At 43.4% G+C, this 20367-nt stretch overlaps 1 protein-coding gene across 1 annotated transcript in view; it reads right to left on the reverse strand.

The window, feature by feature from the left end:
- The window catches only part of spata6 (spermatogenesis associated 6), a 112738-nt gene that overhangs the window by 33273 nt on the left and 59098 nt on the right, over positions 1–20367 (reverse strand). The window contains exons 7-9 of the mRNA XM_078219390.1: positions 10961–11233; positions 8190–8298; positions 2636–2682 (exon numbers count right to left, since the gene is read on the reverse strand). Of these exons, the coding sequence (XP_078075516.1) occupies positions 2636–2682; positions 8190–8298; positions 10961–11233 (429 nt within the window). The remainder of the gene's footprint in view (positions 1–2635; positions 2683–8189; positions 8299–10960; positions 11234–20367) is intronic.

Raw genomic sequence — 20367 nt, forward strand, 5'->3', positions numbered from 1 at the left:
TCTGGTCCAGTAATTTCTGATCATCCCATATTATGCTCCTGACGTAAATCACAGATTTTCCAATCTACCATTAGCAGCGTCATGGGAAATGTGCTGATATATAAATAAAAGTCTTGCACCTGATGTGCATTTCCTTCAGTCCAATTCAGGCATTATGCATGCACATATATGCAAATTTAAATGTCACACTTTCAACCTGATTATCTTAAATTCCATTTTCATGAACAAATGGAAAAACTACCAAAAAAGAACTACTAAGAAAATAGGAAACAACAAATCAAGAATATGCAGTTAGAAAAAAATGACCCATTTAAAAAAAACAGTAAATATCATTACAAATGTTTTTTTTTCCAACCACCCTGCCCCCACTCCCATCTTGTTTTATCTACTGCAACTGAGAAAATACTGCAAGAAATAGTTTCAATATAATAAATGCATTAAAATTTAAAAACAAATAATTCATGACAAATCATTTTTAGTTTTCATTCAGAGGCAAGTGCTCCTCTGAGAAACTTGAGACTGGAGTTCATGCCTTTCCCAGGCCCATTATTGTCAGATGAAATGACAGATCCTAACACTCACTTACACCTCAATGAGTAAGGTGTTTTAATGTTTGATAGTATCATGGCTATTTACAGATTGTCAGGACTCGCTGTATCTAAGCCCCATCCATCACTTGCATTCCTGTGCATAATGGAAAGCCAACTGAAGACAAAGAAATCTCCAAGCAATCCATTTTTAATAGCAGTGAATGTAACTAGGATTTGGTTTTAAGAGAAAAAATGGAAATTGAAGTAAAATATGAAGCTTTCCATTTTTTCTGCGTTAATTCTGTTTGAAAGACAATGTAGATTATTCTATTAAAGAACTTGTGTATTTAGAAAATGTAGCAGGCTACATGTGTGACATACCAACATTAGCAAAAAAGGATTTGTAGTTGTTTGGTAGTACAGAACATAAGCATTGCTGAAAATAAACACATGCTATCAAAGTTTTATGTCTTGCACTTATCAAGACAGCTCGCAAGAAATATCAACAGTAAATTTATACTGCATAAGAAGGAATTACTGATTAGCAAGTGGACTCTGATTGGTAAAGGGGTTGCCATGGAGAATTTATCAGGGAACAGTTAACTGCCAAGTTTTTGTTCAAATTCAAACCAGGGAGGTCGACTTTGATAGGTCAAGGCATTGCGATGGGGAATGAACCAGGGAATGGCTGTCCCGCAATTTTTTGTTTTGTTGAAAATGGTGCAATGCATGGACAAGTTCCTTCTGTCTGCAAAGGATAGGGCCCTCTGTGTGAAAAGAATGTGGCTTCTAGGATGTATGTGAGCCACACTGCGAACTCGACTGATAATCTTATCTTGGTTTTCATGCAATTCACAGCACAATCAGGATTGTTTAGTAAATATTAGGTATGGTCTGTACTGTACCTGTTGCAAATAGCTGAAGGGACATGCTGTTTGATATGATCCACCAGACATTGGGTTGTATGGCTAACATACCTGGCATCATTCCCTGGTGAGGACATGAATCTGCAAACAAGTGATGGCAAAGGCCAATACCTGCCCTCCTCTTTGGTGCTGAAGTAGTGCTGCATGAGATGTTGGCAAGGAGAGGTGTCCTGTGTACAAGCCCACATTGCCATCCCACAGGTCAGAACTGTAGCATGATGTCATCAGGTCTCAGGCCACAGCTGACTGTTAACATCCTTGGAGCTATGTTGCATGACACCAAGTCCCATTCCTCAAATCTTGCTGACCTACATTAGCTTCCAGTCAAGCAATGTCTTGACTATAACATTTTCATCCTTGTTTTCAAATTTCTCCATGACCCCACCCCCAACCTTCTCCAGCCGCACATCCCTCCAAGATATCTGTGCACATCTAATTCTGGCCTCTTGAGCATCCCCTTCCCTCCATCCACTTCTTTACCTCACGTTCCTCCTTTAAGATATACCTTAGAAACTGTCCTTTGATCAATCTTAGGTTCATCTGGCCTAATATCTCTTTATGTTGCTCGGTGGCCACATTTGATTTCATACTGCTCCAATTAAGTATATTTAAATGTTTTATTGCATTAAAGGCATTATTCAAGTTCAGGTGTTCAGGCTTCCGGTGTTCTTACAGCAACTGGCATAGCCTGTCATCTGTCTCTCTACTAATTCAGGCATTAGAAAGCAGATTACTATATAATTTCCAGCAAAGTTTGTTAGGGCCTGCAGACACGTTTGGTGACCTGTTGTTTACAGAATTTGCTGGAGCTACATGCATCTGCAGTGTATAAGTCAAGTGGCATAGGATTCAAACAAAAGCTGAGTGTGTTGATGTCTCTTCAATGACTGATCCTTATGACAATATTAGTTGAATGACAGCAATCTCAATAGGACAGCCCTTAAACAGCAATAAGCCATGAGAAGTGGTGCACTATATTCTGTTTTTGGCAGGAAAGCAGCAAATCAGATGATGTACAGAATATTCACACTCAGTTGGAGAAAGGGAAACAATGAAATGAAGGGACCTTTTGTACTATTTTGGTTTTCTTGCCCTTTAAATCAATATAATATAAATTCTGCAACCAATTAGGTTCACAATTTTCAAGATAAACTTGATATAACATTTAAAGCAAAATACATTTAATGAAGTCCTGCTGGGTCCATAGCTGCCACGGAGCGACGGATCTGAAAAGAATAAAACACACAAGGCACAATGACTGATCCATCACATTGAAAACAAAATAGATCTTCCCATCATCATCTGTTAATTAAATGTCTGGCAAAATGTTTATTTCTGGTGTTAAAATACCAGTAAAATTGCAAATTGCAAAATAATAAAAACGATACAAAGCACTTAAAGGCTGATCCCCTTGTTGGCTGCAGCCAGAAAATTCAGTGTCCATTCTTCCTAACTGATTTGTCGGATGCCCAATTTTCCCTTGGGCAAATTAATATAAAAATAAGAAAGCCAATTTGATAAAATACGTAACTTCTAACTTGTCATATTTAATATATTTTATAATTTATCATATAATTGCAATTAGTGTTTAATTACTCAGTCCTAGGGGTATAAAATTAAAATTAAATAAAGAGGCATCAAAACTAAAGGGTTCCTAATTTTTCATTATATTAAAATTTGACACAGATAGATAATAAAAGTTAAGTAAAACATTTTAGTTCAGCAACCTATACAATAGACTGTGGCAGCATAAGGGAAGGAACTGACTGGTGAGTTTTTATTTAAATCTTAAGTTTAATAGTTTAATTAATAGAGATATGCAGAGCACCTCAGTCCCATGGCATGTGGCATGTTTCCTTGTGGAAACTCCAGGATGTTGCTTGTGCCCTGGACAAGTACAGGTACACAAAGTGTTGCCAGCACAAGAAACAATGCTTCTCACTGTATAGAACATGTGAAAATAATAAATCAAATCAAAAAGCTGGATCACCTCAAGTTCTAAGGTTTGGAGCTTGAGCAGCACACTGTGCATCTGTGAGGCTCCAAACTATGTAGATAACACATGGGTGTGGTCACCCCAAAGCTTAAGGGCGTGCAAGTAGAGATGGAATGGGTGACCAACAGACAGACAAGGGAGACCAACAGATAGTGCAAGAATCCCCTGAGTGCACCTGGCTCTCCAACCAGTATTCAGTTCTGAATTCTGGTGAGAATGATAGTTCTGTGTTTTGCAGCCAGAGGCATGGTTGGCTCAGCTGTACGGGGATGGGGAGGAGGAAGATTGGGAAAGCAATACACAGAGCAGTCTTTTGTTTGGGGAACAGAAAGGCATTTCTATAGCTGCAGACCATAATTCAGGGTGCCAGCTTCCCTCCCTGTTGGCAGGGGCACTGATGCTTCTGAGCGGCTGCAGTGCACTCTGATTGGGGGCGGGGGGGGGGGGGTGGAGAAGGCAAACAACAAGAAAATGTGGTCCATATCGGTACCAATGACAAAGGTAGAAAGAAGAATGAGGTCTTGCAGGCAGACTTTAGGGAGCTAGGAAGGAGACCAGCAAACAGAACCTCAAAAAAGTATTGTTTGAATTAGTCCAGGTGCCACATGCTAATGAGTATAGAAATAGAAGGATAAACAAATGAAAGCATGCAAGAGGAAGGACTGGGGGGTGGGGGGAGGCCTGATGGGTTGTAATGCAGCAGGGCCAGTACTGATGTCCTCGTGGAATGGTTTGCTAGCACTGTTAGGGAAAAGTTTAAACTAATTTGACAGGTGGATGGCCAGAATGCAGCAATAGGGAAGAAAAACAAGGTGCACAAAGGACTGGGAAAGCTAGATAGCATTCAGGGAAAGATTGTTGTCAAGTATTGTATGGGTCAGACTAAGATGTAGTGCAATTAGGTTTACAGTGCATGTATGTAAACACACAATGTAAATTTACTACAGGCAGTAGTAAATATGGTTGGTGGGATGAGCTGCAGGTGCAGAGGAATATGATGTCATTGGGATAATGAATCCTGGCTCAAAAAAGGACAGGACTGAGTACTAAATATCCTTGGTTACACAATTGCAGGAAATATAGGGAAGAAAAGGAAGCAGGATTAGTGAAAGTATTGTGTAAGGAGCATATTACAATGCTTGACAGCGAGAATGGCCGAGAAAGAGGGGCCAAGGACTGAATCTATTTGGTTAGAGCTAAGAAACAATAAAAGTACCACTACGCTACTAATTGCTTACTACAGGCCACAACTAGTCGGAAAGATATAGGGGGATAAATTTACAGAGAAATTACAGAAAGGTACTATGTAGGAGTGATAATGGTGGGCTTTAGTTATCCTAATATAGACTGAGATAGGGATAGTGTAAAGGGCAAAGAGGAGTTTCTGAAATTCAGGAGAATTTTCTTGATTAGTATGTTTCTGGTTAACAAGGACAGAGGCCTGGTTCTGGAAAATTGAGATGAGTCAAATGGATCCAGTTTCAAGGAAAACATTTAGGGAATAATTATTATAGTTTCATAAGATTTAAGATGGACCGTAGTACAGTGGTTAGCACTGCTGCCTCACTGCACCAGAAACCGGGTTCGAATCCGGTTTTGGGTGACTGTGGAGTTTGCACATTCTCCCCATGTCTGCCTGGGTTTCCTCCGTGTGCTACGGTTTCCTCTCACAGTCCAAAGATGTGCAGGTTAGGTGGATTGGCCATTCTAAATTGCCCCTTACTATTCAAAGATGTGTAGGTTAGATATGTTAGCCATGGTAAATGCACGGGGTTACAGGGAAAGGACCTGGGTGGGATGCTCTTTTGGAGAGTTGGTGCAGACTCGATGGGCCGGATGGCCTCTTTCTGCACTGTAGGGATTCTAAGTTACCCATGAAAAGCAGCAAGGAGCAACTTAAAATTTAAAAAATATTTAACTGGGTGAGGGCCAATTTTAGTGGTGTGAGAACAGATCTCTCCTTGATAAATTGGAATCATAGGTTGGAATTTTATGGCCCCTGGATGGGTGGGTGGGGCTATAAAATTGGATGCCATGTGGCAGTGCCATGTCTGCCGCATACCAGCCTCTGTTGTTATTTTATCCACGACGAGGAAGATGTGGGCACTTTGCTTGCCTGTGGGCTAATTCAGGTCAAAGGGACAACAATAACTATGTGTGATTGTAATTTACATATAAACTGGAAAAATCAAACTGGCAGTAGTAGCCTAGATGAGGAATTCATAGCAAGTTCTTTTCATAGAGCAGCACGTTCTGGAACAAGAGAACAGATTATATTAGACTTGATATTGTGTAATGTGACAGGATTAATTAATGACCACAGAGTGAAGGCACCCCTGGGTATTAATGACCACAATATGATTGAATTTTACATCCAGTTTGAGTAGGTTTAAGACTAGTATTTTAAACATAAGTAAGAACAACTATGTGGTCACAAAAGCTGCACGAGCTGAAGTGAACTGCGATACTAGGCTAGAGGATAGATCAATAGAGAAACAGTAGCAGACATTTAAGGGGATATTTCTGAATATTCAGAATAAGTATATATCTACTATAAAGAAAAATTCTAAAGGGAGGACCCAACATCCGTGATTAACTAAAGAAGTTAGGGAAGCATAAAACTTAAGGAAAAAGCATAAAACTGTGCAAGGATGTGGCAGGTCAGATGACTGCTTAGTATATAAAAAACAGCAGTGAATGACTAAAAGATTAATCTGGGGAGGAAATTTGAGGAAACTAGTTTGACATATAAAAATGGATAGTAAGAGTTTGTATACATATTTAAGAAGGAAAAAGAGTAAGTAGGTTGAATGTTGGTCCTCTAGAGAGTGATTGCGAGGATTTAATAGGCAATAAGGAAATGGCAGATGAAATTAATAATAACTTTGCTTTTGTCCTCACTACAGATACAAAAAAAGTAATAGATGTAAATCAGGAGGTGGAAGGGGAGAGGAACTTGGTGAAAATACAATCGCTCGGGAAGAGGGACTGGGCAAATTGATGGAGCTGCGAGTTGCCCAGTCTCTGGGTCCTGATGGATTTCATCCTAGGGTCTTAAAAGAGGTGGCTAATGAGGCAGTAGATGTGTTGGTGTTGATTTTCCAAAATTCGCTATATTCTGGAAAGGTGTTAACAGACTAGAAAGTAGCAAATATAACACCCCTATTCAAGAAGGGAGGGAGGCAGAAAACAGGAAACTATAGGTCTGTTGGCCGGATGTCAGTCGTGGGGAGGCGGGGGGGGTTAGAATTGATCATTAGAGAGATTATAGCTGGGCACTTAGAAAAACTCAAGGTGATCGGGAAGAGTCAGTATCGTTTTGACAGAATTTATGAGGTGTCTAGACAATGTATATGGTGAGAAACTGTTCCCATTTGTGGGAGGTTGAGAACCAGAGAACACCCGATTTAAGGTGATTGGCAAAAAAACCAAAAGCAACATGAGAAAATACTTTTATTTACGTGGTTGGGATCTGGAATTGCCTGATAGTGTGATGGAGGCAGATTCAATCGTGGCTTTGAAATGGAAATTGCATAAGCACCTGAAGATAACTCATTTGCATGGTTATGACAAAGAGTAGGGAAGTAAGACTGGCTGAATTAATGTTGCAGAGAGCAGACACAGATACAATTGGCAGAATGTTGGAATGTAACCATTCTATGATTCTATGGGTGACGAATATCAAAAATTAGGCCATTCAAGCCACTTGCAGAGTCTGAGATCAATCTCTGAGAATGATCATTAACTGACAGATGTGACAGTTGAGTTTTCAATTTCCTTTTGAGGGAATATTACAGAGGGATTTATCTCCATTGCAGGAACTAATGGATAACAGGTTGCTATACTGGAATCTGCAGCAGAACACCAGGGAAGAATCAGCCAGGAACCAATTGATGCCTCCACCTCTACAGAAACCCAGACTGGAGTTATGAAGGCATTTGCGAACAGAAAGGAGTGCAGCACATATACTGGCTTCTAGACCACAGTCACTATACTGACTTGTGGCTTCCAGGAGCTGATAAGCACCCCGATAAACAGTGGGCTTTCAGAGGACAGTAGAATGGCAACAGCTTTAGTTCTCCTGCATGATACTGCTGCCTCTCAGAATCGCTACATGTGCTTGGCTACCAGCCTTCCTTACCATAGGACCACACCAGAGGAATGTGGGAGGTAAGGTTCAGAAATGGTAGTGGCTGCATGCCAAGAAGAAGCTGCCATGACATATGGGCCATGAGCCTTTCATAATGCATAAGAAACCAACCACCTCTTGCATTCCTGGCCTTTAGGTACAAAACAAAGACATGTGTGTGCACACAAGGGAAGAATGCTATTAAGAAACTGCGGATTGTTTGTGTCCACTTTGGTAATCACAGCAATAAAAACATCTGAATTTGCTGCACACCGGAACTTCAATAATGACAGGTTAACAGTGTGCACCATGGTTAATATGTAGAAGCTCCAGGAAATAGTAAAATAAAGCACCTGAAGCAAAAGGGAAAGGGGAGAGGAGTGGGGCTAAGCTGAGTTACTCTTCCAAAAAGGTAGCACAAACATGATGGAATGAATGGTTTCTTTCTGTGCTGTAATCATTCTATGATTCGATTATTCTATGCTCAAGAATATTTAAACATAAATAAATGATAAAATAAATGATAAAATAATGCAATTTTAACATAAATATTTCATAGTAGAAGATAAAACATTACAATACAGAAAGTACAAGACAGTTGGCCCTACCATTATAAATCGGTGAATCCAGAGGCCAGCTCTTGTGAGAACATGGTTTGGAAGAAGGGGAAGATGAGGCAACGAACACATCATTAGTTGGCAGCAAATTACGATTAACCTGAAAAATACAAAAAACATTACTTACATAAAAAATAAAGTGACTTTTTACATTTATTCATGTACATTTTATTAAAAGTAAACTGAAGATATCACATCTAATCATTCCATCTTGTCATGCCCTCAGGACATCTCAAACTGCAACATAACCAATGAAGTACATCTGAAGTGCAGTCATAGTTTTTATGCAGGAAACCACAGCAGAAGAACCCACAAACTACAAACAAGCTGATTGATTAATTGATCAGCATTGCCTGAAGGTAGATTATTAACCCGAGCACAGTGAAATTTGTTTTAAACAGCACCATGAGATTTTTTAAATCAAACTAAACAGGCAGATAGGCACTTGGTGTCACATTTGTTCTGAAATAGAACAGGCATAAAATTCATATCTGCAGCGCCACAGGACATGGCCCTGCAAAGATCTAGGACCGTTTTGCTGAACATGTTGTGCCACCCAATTCTTTTAGTGGGACCTCTACAAATGACTTCTGTGCAGGCATCCCCAACATGCGCAGGGAGCTTGTGAAGCAGTAATATCGTGGAGTCACACTGACCACCCAGCTGATGCAGCACCAGCATACTCAATTTGGACTCGACTGGTCGTGGCAACAAGTGCATACATGCAAACATCACTCTGCAAACAAGTCCTGAGAGATGTAAGTTGTGCCTTTACTAGCATTCTTTAAAGTGAAGGCGCCCAAATTGAAAGTAAGGAACTTCTGAAATTGCAAAGCATCTGAAAACACTCTAAATTGTTTTTCCAGAGGCTGTGGTGATTTTTTTGGATTTGTCAGTGTTGCTGCTTCCAGTCAGGGAAGACAGCTGAGTTGGTGAGCAGTTCACACAAAGCTGCAAAAGCTGCCTCAGAGTCTGCAGCACAAAAGGGAAATGCGGCAAAGGTTGCGGAGAGGGGAAGCTCTGCGCCATGCCCACTGCCAACTTGTAGTCAGAATCCTCCACGCTTGACAGTATGGTTGTCTAGTATGCCAGCCTATGCACCCAGTAGCTTTGTGTGCATACCCATCAGTGCTCTTCTATATGCTGCCTCACTAAGGTCCTCATCTGAATTTTCTGCAGCAGAACTTGTCTGTGACCTTGTTGTCCAGGGAGCTAACAAATTACCCATCCTTTACTGCTACCCTAGCTGAAGTCCACCTGTGCCCACATAGGTCTGATCGTGATGATGACTGTTGGTGGGGGTGGGGAAAGAAAGATGATGCCAGTGAAGACTGTTGGTGGTGGAGGGAGGAAGAGGGAGGAAGGGTGTTGCCAGCATTGATCACGAGGGGATTCTGGCATTGATTGCGGGCGAAATGCCAGCTTTGATCGCAGCAGGGTGGGGGAGGGAGAATAGATGCCGGCTTTAATCCCGGGGGTAGAGGGCTGATGCTGAGACATCCATGGTGGGGTGCAGGAGGGAGGTTATATTTTTCGTCTGATTGGGACGCCATTTTTAAAGCCCTTTAAAATGCCACCCCGATCTCAGTGCAGCCGTCTTTACCGGCGTGTTTAGGCCCTGTCCCTCAAAATAATGGCATGAAACACGCCTCCTTTTTTTGACAAAGTGCCATAAAATCTGGTGAGAAAACCTGTCTGTTTCTCTGGAGAGAACACAGTAAGAAGTCTCACAACACCAGGTTAAAGTCCAACAGGTTTATTTTGTAGCAAATACCATAAGCTTTCGGAGCGCTGCTCCTTCGTTAGATGGAGTTAAAATGTGCTCTCAAACAGTGCACAGAGACACAAAATCAAGTTACAGAATACTGATTAGAATGCAAATCCCTACAGCCAGCCAGGTCTTAAAGGTACAGACAATAGCCTGTATCTCAGTATTCTCCTCGACAACATTGTCTTTTTCCTGCGTGAATAGTGACAAAAAATATTCATTTAGCGCCAAGACCTGGCTGGCTGTAGGGTTTCGCATTCTAATCAGTATTCTGTAACTTGATTTTGTGTCTCTGTGCACTGTTTGAGAGCACATTTCCACTCCATCTGACGAAGGAGCAGCGCTCCGAAAGCTAATGGTATTTGCTACCAAATAAACCTTTTGGACTTTAACCTGGTGTTGTGAGACTTCTTACTGTGTTCAACCCAGTCCAACGCCGGCACCTCCACATCATCTCTGGAGAGAAACATGCCAGCTTTCATTAACACCCTGACACTTTGCCGTTTTTTGATAAGATTCTGATAAGTTTGGGACTTGAACTTTGCAAATATTGACTGGAAAAGGGACTTTAACTTTGCAAATATTTGCAAATATTGACTGGAAAAGCAAAGGAAGCTCCTTGTGGCCTGGGAAAAGCAGGCGTGCTTCCTTTCAGCCCCTAACATTAGACAACCCCTTATGCAAAACCCACCTTGCCCTACTCCTCACCCGAGATAGAGATCAGACACCCACCAGGATTCGACCCCATCCCCTGGCCCCGGGATTGGTGACTAGATCAGCTAGTCCTACAACCTCATTAATTGTGAAATTTCCACCAGGAAACCTGCCAGGACAACAAAAAGGCACACATGGTGGAGTTAAAACTCTTAGCGGGTTGGTAAATAAAGCTTCATCCCACCTCCCAACATAGTTTTAATATTTCAGTTCAATCAGGTCAAAGACCTTTAACCAGAATTTCCATTCGCTTAAATGAGCATTTTCTCTGGACACGTACATGTCTAATGACAAATGGAGGTTTGTTATCTGTTTCCTTTTTAAATTGATAAGGTCCAAGGTTCAGGTGTGCGAGTCTCTGATTGGCATCTTCTGAGAGTGCTGCCATCCGTCTTTTGGTATATGGTGAGAGAGACCGTGTTTGGGATGCTATTGTGGGCCGCTTGTAGCTGTTATCTTTGCTGCTCTCTCTGGGGCAAGTTTTTCTCTTTGATGATCTTGTCATGGAATTCCTGAGTGGAGAAGATTGTAGTTCCAAATTCATGTTATCCTCCTAAACAAAAAAGTTATATAAACATTTTTTCCCAATTACATTAATAAATCAATCAAGAACTTCACAAGCCACTGTGGAGTAAAACACAATCTTTAGAATCATCTTTGAAAAGAGAGGAATACTTTAGAACACACCCATTTTAGATATTCACATAAAAGTCGAATTATATTGCAGAAGCGAGAAAAATGAGATTTTAGACTGCAGTGATTTTCTTCCGCCAGGCTAAGCAAAACACTAAAAATTGTTAATTGCCTGTGAAAAGAATCACTGAATAATTTCATTAGAACATTACATTGGTGGAAAAATAAAATAACTTGCGTATTTCAATTTTTGGAAACTTGATGGAAGTCCATTTTTACAAAAATAAAACCACATTCAATGGGATATATTACAAATTGGCTATTGCACAATGCTTGTGGACTTCATCATTTTCTTGAACTTTCCCCCTTAATGACTTGCAAACAGAACATGGCAAAACAAGATGAAAATGTAAATGTTCCAGATTTCCTATATGTTACTACAGGTATTTGATAGACTATGGGGTATTTGGACTCACACAAAATCAGAATTTGCGGAATTCATTGAAATTTTAATAATCATCACCCCTCAGTAAAACTTAAAGCCACAACATCAAAGGAAAGCGTTAATATCCTAGGTACCGCAGTGTTTAAATTGACACAAGAAAACAACAGGCATAAGGCAACACAGGGTTTCCCAAACTTGTCCAACCATGAAACTCTTTTAACCTCCCAAGAGTACTGAAGGAACCCAAGAAACATTCTTATTACATGGAAGAATTAAACCACAAGTTACGATTATTGCGCAGTAGATACAAACATACAAAAATAAACTTTAAAATATATTTCTGTGTCTTATATGTATACATTTATTGTGATAAAAAAATTCTGTATTCAACAAATTTTTACCTTTTTGTCATTTTTAATGGGTACACCCACACACATACCCCCTCACCTTCACCCACCCTCACCCACCCACATGCACACCCAAAGTCCCACACTTTCACCCACACACTCAGGCACATCCTCACACACACCCTCCTCTTTACCCTGCTAATCCCCCTAATCTACACATTTTGGGACACTAAGAAACAATTTAGCATGCCCAGTCATCTAACATGCATATCTTTGGACCCTGGGAGAAAACTGGAGCACCCAGAGGAAACCCACGCAAGCACAGGGAGAACATGCAAATTCCACGCAGAGAGTCACCCAAGGCTGGAATTGAACCCAGGTCCCTGGCGCTGTGAGGCAGCAGTGCTAACCACTGTGCCACCATCGCGCCCTCAAGAGGTTCTACACTATCCAGGACAAAGCAGCATGCTTGATTGGCACTTCATCCACCACCTTCAACATCCACTCCCTCTACCACCAACACACAATGGCAGCTGTATGTACCAACTACAAGATGCATTATGGCAACTCACCAAGCCTCCTTCAACAGCACCTTCTAAATGCGTGAGCCCTACCACCTTGGAGGACAAAGGCAGCAGATGCATTGGAATACCACCACCTACAAGGAAATCTTTGTCTCTTCATTGGACACAGGTGAGGTCCCTGAGGATTGGAGGATAGCGAATGTGGTACCGTTATTTAAGAAGGGTAGCAGGGATAACCCGGGTAATTATAGGCCAGTGAACTTGACGTCTGTGGTGGGGAAGTTGTTGGAGAGGATTCTTAGAGACAGGATGTATGCGCATTTAGAACGGAACAAACTCATTAGTGACAGACAGCATGGTTTTATAAGAGGGAGGTCGTGCCTTACAAATTTGGTGGAGTTTTTTGAGGAAGTGACAAAAACAGTTGACGAAGGAAGGGCCGTGGATGTCGATGTGGATTTCAGTAAGGCATTTGACAAAGTCCCACATGGCAGGTTGGTGAAGAAGGTTAAGGCTCATGGGATACAAGGAGAGGTGGCTAGATGGGTAGAAAACTGGCTTGGCCACAGGAGACAGAGGGTAGCAGTCGAAGGGTCTTTTTCCAGCTGGAGGTCTGTGACCAGTGGTGTTCCGCAGGGCTCTGTACTGGGACCTCTGCTATTTGCGAAATATATAAATGATTTGGAAGAAGGTGTAACAGGTGTTATCAGCAAGTTTGCGGATGACACGAAGATGGCTGGACTTGCGGATAGTGATGAAAATTGTCGGACATTACAGCAGGATATAGATAGGCTGGAAAATTGGGCGGACAGGTGGCAGATGGAATTTAATCCAGATAAATGCGAAGTGATGCATTTTGGAAGAACTAATGTAGGGGGGAGTTATACGATAAATGGCAGAGCCATCAAGAGTATAGAAATACAGAGGGACCGAGGTGTGCAAGTCCACAAATCCTTGAAGGTGGCAGCACAGGTGGAGAAGGTGGTGAAGAAGACATATGGTATGCTTGCCTTTATAGAACGGGGTATAGAGTATAAAAGCTGGAGTCTGATGTTGCAGCTGCATAGAACGCTGGTTAGGCCACATTTGGAGTACTGCGTCCAGTTCTGGTCGCCGCACTACCAGAAGGACGTGGAGGCTTTAGAGAGAGTGCAGAGAAGGTTTAGAACAAACCAAGAACAAAGAACAGTACAGCACAGGAAACAGGCCCTTCGGCCCTCCAAGCCTGTGCCGCTCCTTGGTCCAACTAGACCAATCGTTTGTATTCCTCCATTCCCACGCTGCTCATGTGACTATCCAGGTAAGTCTTAAACGATGTCAGCGTGTCTGCCTCCACCACCCTACTTGGCAGCGCATTCCAGGCCCCCACCACCCTCTGTGTAAAAAACATCCCTCTAATATCTGAGTTCTACTTCGCCCCCCTCACCTTGAGCCTGAGACCCTTCGTGATCGTCACTTCTGATCTGGGAAAAAGCTTCCCACCGTTCACCCTATCTATACCCTTCATAATCTTGTACACCTCTATTAAATCTCCCCTCATTCTCCATCTTTCCAGGGAGAACAAGCCCAGTTTACTCAATCTCTCCTCATAGCTAAGACCCTCCATACCAGGCAACATCCTGGTAAACCTTCTTGCACTCTCTCTAACGCCTCCACGTCCTTCTGGTAGTGTGGTGACCAGAACTGGACGCAGTACTCCAAATGTGGCCTAATCAGCGTTCTATACAGCTGCATCATCAGATTCCAGCTTTTATCCTCTATACCCCGTCCTATAAAGGCAAGCATACCATATGCCTTCTTCACCACCTTCTCCACCTGTGTTGCCACCTTCAAGGATTTGTGGACTTGCACACCTAGGTCCCTCTGTGTTTCTATACTCTTGATGGCTCTGCCATTTATTGTATAACTCCTCCCTACATTATTTCTTCCAAAATGCATCACTTCGCATTTATCTGGATTAAATTTCATCTGCCACCTCTCCGCCCAATTTTCCAGCCTATCTATATCCTGCTGTATTGCCCGACAATGCTCATCGCTATCCGCAAGTCCAGCCATCTTCGTGTCTTCCGCAAACTCGCCTTAGGATTCTCCTTAATCCTGCCTGCCAAGAACATCTCGTGACCTCTTTTTGCCCTTCTAACTCCCCGTTTGAGTTCTTTCCTACTCTGTGTATTCCTCCAGAGCTCCATCTGTTTTCAGTTGCCTGGACTTAACGTATGCCTCCCTTATCATTTTAATCAGATCCTCAATTTCCCTGGTTATCCACGGCTCTCGAATCCTACCTTTCCTATCTTTCCTTTTTACAGACACATGCCTATCCTGCAGCCTTATCAATTGTTCCTTAAAAGACTCCCACATGCCAGACGCGGACTTACCCATGAACATCCTCTCCCAATCAACGTCCACCAATTCCTGCCTAATCCGGCTATAGTTAGCCTTCCCCCAATTTAGCACCTGCCCGTAGGACAGCACTCATCCTTGTCCATTACTATCCTAAAGTTAACAGAGTTGTGGTCACTATTTGCCACATGTTCCCCGACCGAAACTTTGACGACCTGACCGGGCTCATTTCCCAGAACTAGATCCAGTATAGCCCCCTCACTAGTCGGGCTATCTACATACTGTTCCAAAGAACCTTCCAGTACGCATTTTACAAATTCCTCCCCATCCGGAACCCCAGTTCTAAGCACTTTCCAGTCTATACCAGGGAAATTAAAGTCCCCCACAACAACAACCCTATTTTTTCTGCACCTATCCAGAATCTCCTGACATATCCTTTCCTCCACTTCCCGTGGGCTGTTGGGTGGTCTGTAGTACACCCCCAGCATAGTGACTGCACCCTTCCTGTTTCTGCGTTCCACCCACAGTGACTCAGTACATGACCCCTCTAAGTTGTCTACCCTCTGCACTGCGGTAATGTGCTCCCTAACTAATATCGCTACTCCCCCACCTTTTTTAGCCCCTCCTCTGTCACGCCTAAAACACTTATACCCCGGAATATTCAGCTGCCAGTCCTGTCCTTCTTTTAACCAAGTCTCCGTCACCGCAACCACATCCAAATTCCGTGTAAGCATTAAGGCCCTAAGTTCGTCTGTCTTACCCGTTACGCTCCTCGCATTGAAACAGACGCACTCCAGACCACCAGGCCCACTCAGGTCATCCTCCTCCAGAGTGCCCCTCTTCTTAGCTAGCCTTGCCCTGGCCCCCAGCTCAACCCCAGCTTCAGTACTTACTGGGATGTTGCCTGGTATGGAGGGTCTTAGCTATGAGGAGAGATTGGGTAAACTGGGCTTGTTCTCCCTGGAAAGATGGAGAATGAGGGGAGACCTAATAGAGGTGTACAAAATTATGAAGGGTATAGATAGGGTGAACAGTGGGAAGCTTTTTCCCAGGGCGGAGGTGATGATCACGAGGGGTCACGGGCTCAAGGTGAGAGGGGCAAGGTATAAATCAGATATCAGAGGGACGTTTTTTACACAGAGTGGTGGGGGCCTGGAATGCGCTGCCAAGTAGGGTGGTGGAGGCAGACACGCTGACATCGTTTAAGACTTACCTGGATAGTCACATGAGCAGTCTGGGAATGGAGGGATACAAACGAATGGTCTAGTTGGACCAATGAGCGGCACAGGCTTGGAGGGCCGAAGGGCCTGTTTCCTGTGCTGTACTGTTCCTTGTTCTTTGTTCCCCTTCAAGCTACAAATCAGCCTGGCTTAGAACTGTATTGCCATCCCTTTAAAGTCACAAGGTCAAAATTCTGGAACTCCCTCCCTAACAGCACCATGGAAGTACCAACACCACATGGACTGCAGTGGTTCAAGAAAGCAGCTCACCACCATCTTTTCAAGGGCAATAAAATGCTGGCCTAGTTGGCGATGCTCACATTCAGAGAAAGAATTTTCAAAAATTACCTATAGGCTGATGTACGCCACATGACGCATGACAATCACTGGTGACAGCAGCTTGACACCAGGTAGCAATGTCGAAAACAGCACCCCATGACAATATCTGACAACCAGGTCATATGCAGCACTTGTTACAGAATTTCTTCTCACCAGCTGTTATCTTCAGTCAACAGCAAAAGTGAAGCATATGAAACTATGGGGCGAATGTTCCCGTTCTGCCCACCACGGGAACCGTAGTGGGCGAGGGGTGGACCATGGAAAGGTCCGTTGACCTCCGACAGGATTTTCCGGTTATGGGGCGAACGCAGCTGGAAAATCCTGCCCTATCTTACATAGATGGAAGCTGGCTGATTTATTAATTGAAAGAAGGAACCGAGTGTAATATATCTACGTTTCCTGAAGATACCAAGCTAGATGGGAAAGTAAGCTGTCGGTCTCAGAGGGCCCTATTTTACCATTTTGATTCTAAGTGCTGAGCGGACTTGAAACTGGGAGTGTTTCAGATCTGACTTTTAGACCCATTCTCAGGTGCCCCCCACTCGCAATATCAGTGATTCTGAATCACGTGCAGAACGCGCCGAAAACCCTGCAGCTCTGATCGGTGCCTCCAACTGCGCATGCGCAGAAAAAAAATGATAGAATAACGGTCCCGTGCCACAGCCCTCCTGGGCCGGATAATGCCTCCCCCTGGTCCCCACAGATATTGCCCCACCCCCACATCATTACTGACCCCCTTATCCCCCCACCCCCTGCCACCCAGACTGATCACAGGCCCCTCCCCCCTACCGATCTCAGGCAGAGTGGCAGCAGACCCCCCTCCCCCCACCAATACCAAGCAGAGTGGCAATGGACCCCTGTTTCCCTCCAGTGATCTCAGGCAGAGTGGCAGCGGACCCCCCCTTTCCCACCACTGATATCTGGCAGAGTGGCAGCGGATCCCTCTTCACCCCCACTAATCTCAGGCAGAGTGGCAGCAGACCCCCCTTCTCCCCCTCCCCCCACCGATATCAAGCAGAGCAGCAGCGGACCCCCCTTACCCTCCCCTGATCTCAGGCAGAATGGCACCAGACACCCCTTCTCCCTCACTGATCACAGGCAGAGTGGCAGTGGACACCCCCTTTCCCTCCACTGATCTCAGGCAGAGTGGCAGCGGACCCCCTTCCATCCCCCCACCCCCCCCACGATCTCAAGCAGAGTGGCAGCAGACCCGCCTTCCCCCCGCCCCCACCCCCTCCCCCACCAATCTCAGGCAGAGATCAGTTGGACGCTAGGCACCTACCTCTTCACTAACTGGAGCGCCCGAATCTATGAAGCATGTCTGTTTCGTGCTGATTCTGGATGGGCGTATGCGGTGGTAAAGGGGGAAGTACTGGTAAAGTTGGGCGTGCAGCCCATTAGGTCAATTTAAATGCATGCAAATGTATTTAAACAGCCATCATGTCCGTTTCGGGTGTAAAGGGGGAACTGGCGCGGATCGCCTCATGCCCGACTTTACCAAGCTTTCAGCCCAAAAACAGGCGCAATGCGATGGTAAAATTGGGCCCAGATTCTGCAGAGGGACACAGATAAGTGATTAGGCAATAAGATGGCTGATGAGTATATTGTAGGGAAATGTGAAGATATTCACATTGGAAGGAAAAACAGAAAATCACAACGGGCCATAATGTCTGAGCTCCCCAGTGACAAATCTGGGGGGACACCAAAGATATGCTGAGGAATCTCTCTCTGAACATCACAGGTAAGGGCTCACAAGTGCTAACTTCCTCCAGACAATTGCCCTGTGCTGGGAATTATCCGAAAATGTGATTTGAATTGCAAATTTCGGATGTTTCTGCCAGGGTTATACCAATAGTTACTCTGAAAAAGCGAGAAGAATTAAAACCTCTTAAGTATTGTAAACACCCAGACCAATATCCCCATGGGAGTCCCACACATCGCCCACCCACCCGCCCCATCCTGGACTACCCTTTCCCCAACAAAGATTCCCCTCCCCGCCCCAAACGGGCCTGCACCCCTCACCCCAAACCTGTCCCACTTCCCCACTGAACTACAAACCTGATCCAAGTCCCATCCTGACCCACAAACACAACCCATCCCACATCTGACCCATGGACCTGACCTTCGACTCCCCCATCCTCAACTTTTGACCCGCCGACCCCCGATACCTAAATCTTTCTTCCTGGCCTGTCACTGGGCCCTTTAAACTCAACTGCTTTACGTCAACTAGTGCAGTAAAAAAGTGTGCGTGACCTCCTTGAATCCACTGGAGCTAGATTGCGCTGGAGTCTTTCAATGTAGGCCCCACGCAGCTCTGGCCACCAGATGTTTTGCAGTTTTCATGAGCAGGCAATTTAATTCTTCTAATTCCTATAAGCCATCTTCTTGTATCACTAGTCAGAAGTTATGGTCCAGTATTTTTTGAAATGGTGAGAAACTATTAAATGCTGGAATTGGCGTTCAAATTTAATTTTTCTATTCTTCTGGCCAATTGTGGTGTCCTACATTAATTATAAAGTGGATATGGCAATTGTATTCTTAATCTTTGAGTGAATAAACCACAACCTATCCTTCACCACTGATAAAGCTTTCTTTTTGTGCTACAAATGAACCTGCTGTTGGGTTCAACTTCATTCAACATTTTATTTTGACACCAATATGATTTTCCAATTGTCTTCCCTTTTAAATTATTACAGTAATGGAGGGAGATAATGGTCCTAATCCCAGTGCATTGAGCTCATCTCTGCTCCAGACCTAAACTTTGAGCTTGCTGATGTTGAGAGCAGCTGTGCTTCCCTTTCCGTATTGCTGTTCGCATATTTCTTTCAAATTTTCTTATGGGCTTTTTATTCGCTTTCCGCTCTTGATCCCCTCAAAATTATTTAAACACATCCTGGAGTAATAAGAGACCCCATGATATTCTAGAATAGAAGTGATCTGGCCAATAATTCTTTTCAGTATCAGTTTCTTTGTTGTTTCCGTGGCTTTAGTCACACTCAAGACAATTTGGCTCATCTTAGTATTTTACTTTCTTAGCTTTGCATCAAGTTGTAAATTTGTATGCAAATTTATTAATAAGTAGTAGAAAGGGTTAACTTGTCACAAGATTGAACATTCTGAGAACAAGCTGCCATTCTCAGAGAGCTGCACTGTTTGTGTAACCATTTAGGAACTCCCCAGAGAGCATACTAGTGTAAGATACGGATTCCTCTGGTGCATCAACAACTTTAAACCCAGCTACATCACAGAGATCATGCATATGGTGTGTGGTAGAAAACCAGCTAAAAATTCATGAGGCAATTGCCCTAACAAGAAAATACAAGTAGACCCTAGCAGCGTTTCCTCTAACTTCTGTTTGTTGTGTTCAGCTACAGTGCACAATCCCTTTAAGGTTTATGCGCAGCAACAAATTTGCCCATCTAAAAGGGAACAGTGCTTGCGCATTGTCTCTTTATTCCACGAACAATACATTCCCTTTAAGATTTATGCACACCCGCACAGCTTAGAGGGATCATTGGACCCCGGTAGCAATTTACCTCCTTTAGACAGAAAGGGACATAGATTTCTGAACCAAGATGTCAACTTTTACAGAGATCATAAAACTGACTGGGTTGGATTTAGCAGTGAATTACAATTGCATATATACTTTCCATGAGTTTTTGCATAAGAAGTTCGTTCTTGTCAGTGAACTATTTAAAGAGTACCATACCCTCGACAGAGCATCTGGGAGCTGTATGAAAATGGCAAGCAACTTAACCAATTAGAATGAAGAACTGTTAATAAGCAGTGCAGAATCTGATTCAGGGAATGTCTGTTATAATGTTGATTTCAATGTCAAA

Source organism: Mustelus asterias, chromosome 8 (assembly GCF_964213995.1).
Source record: "Mustelus asterias chromosome 8, sMusAst1.hap1.1, whole genome shotgun sequence".
NCBI classification, from domain to species: Eukaryota; Metazoa; Chordata; class Chondrichthyes; order Carcharhiniformes; family Triakidae; genus Mustelus; species Mustelus asterias.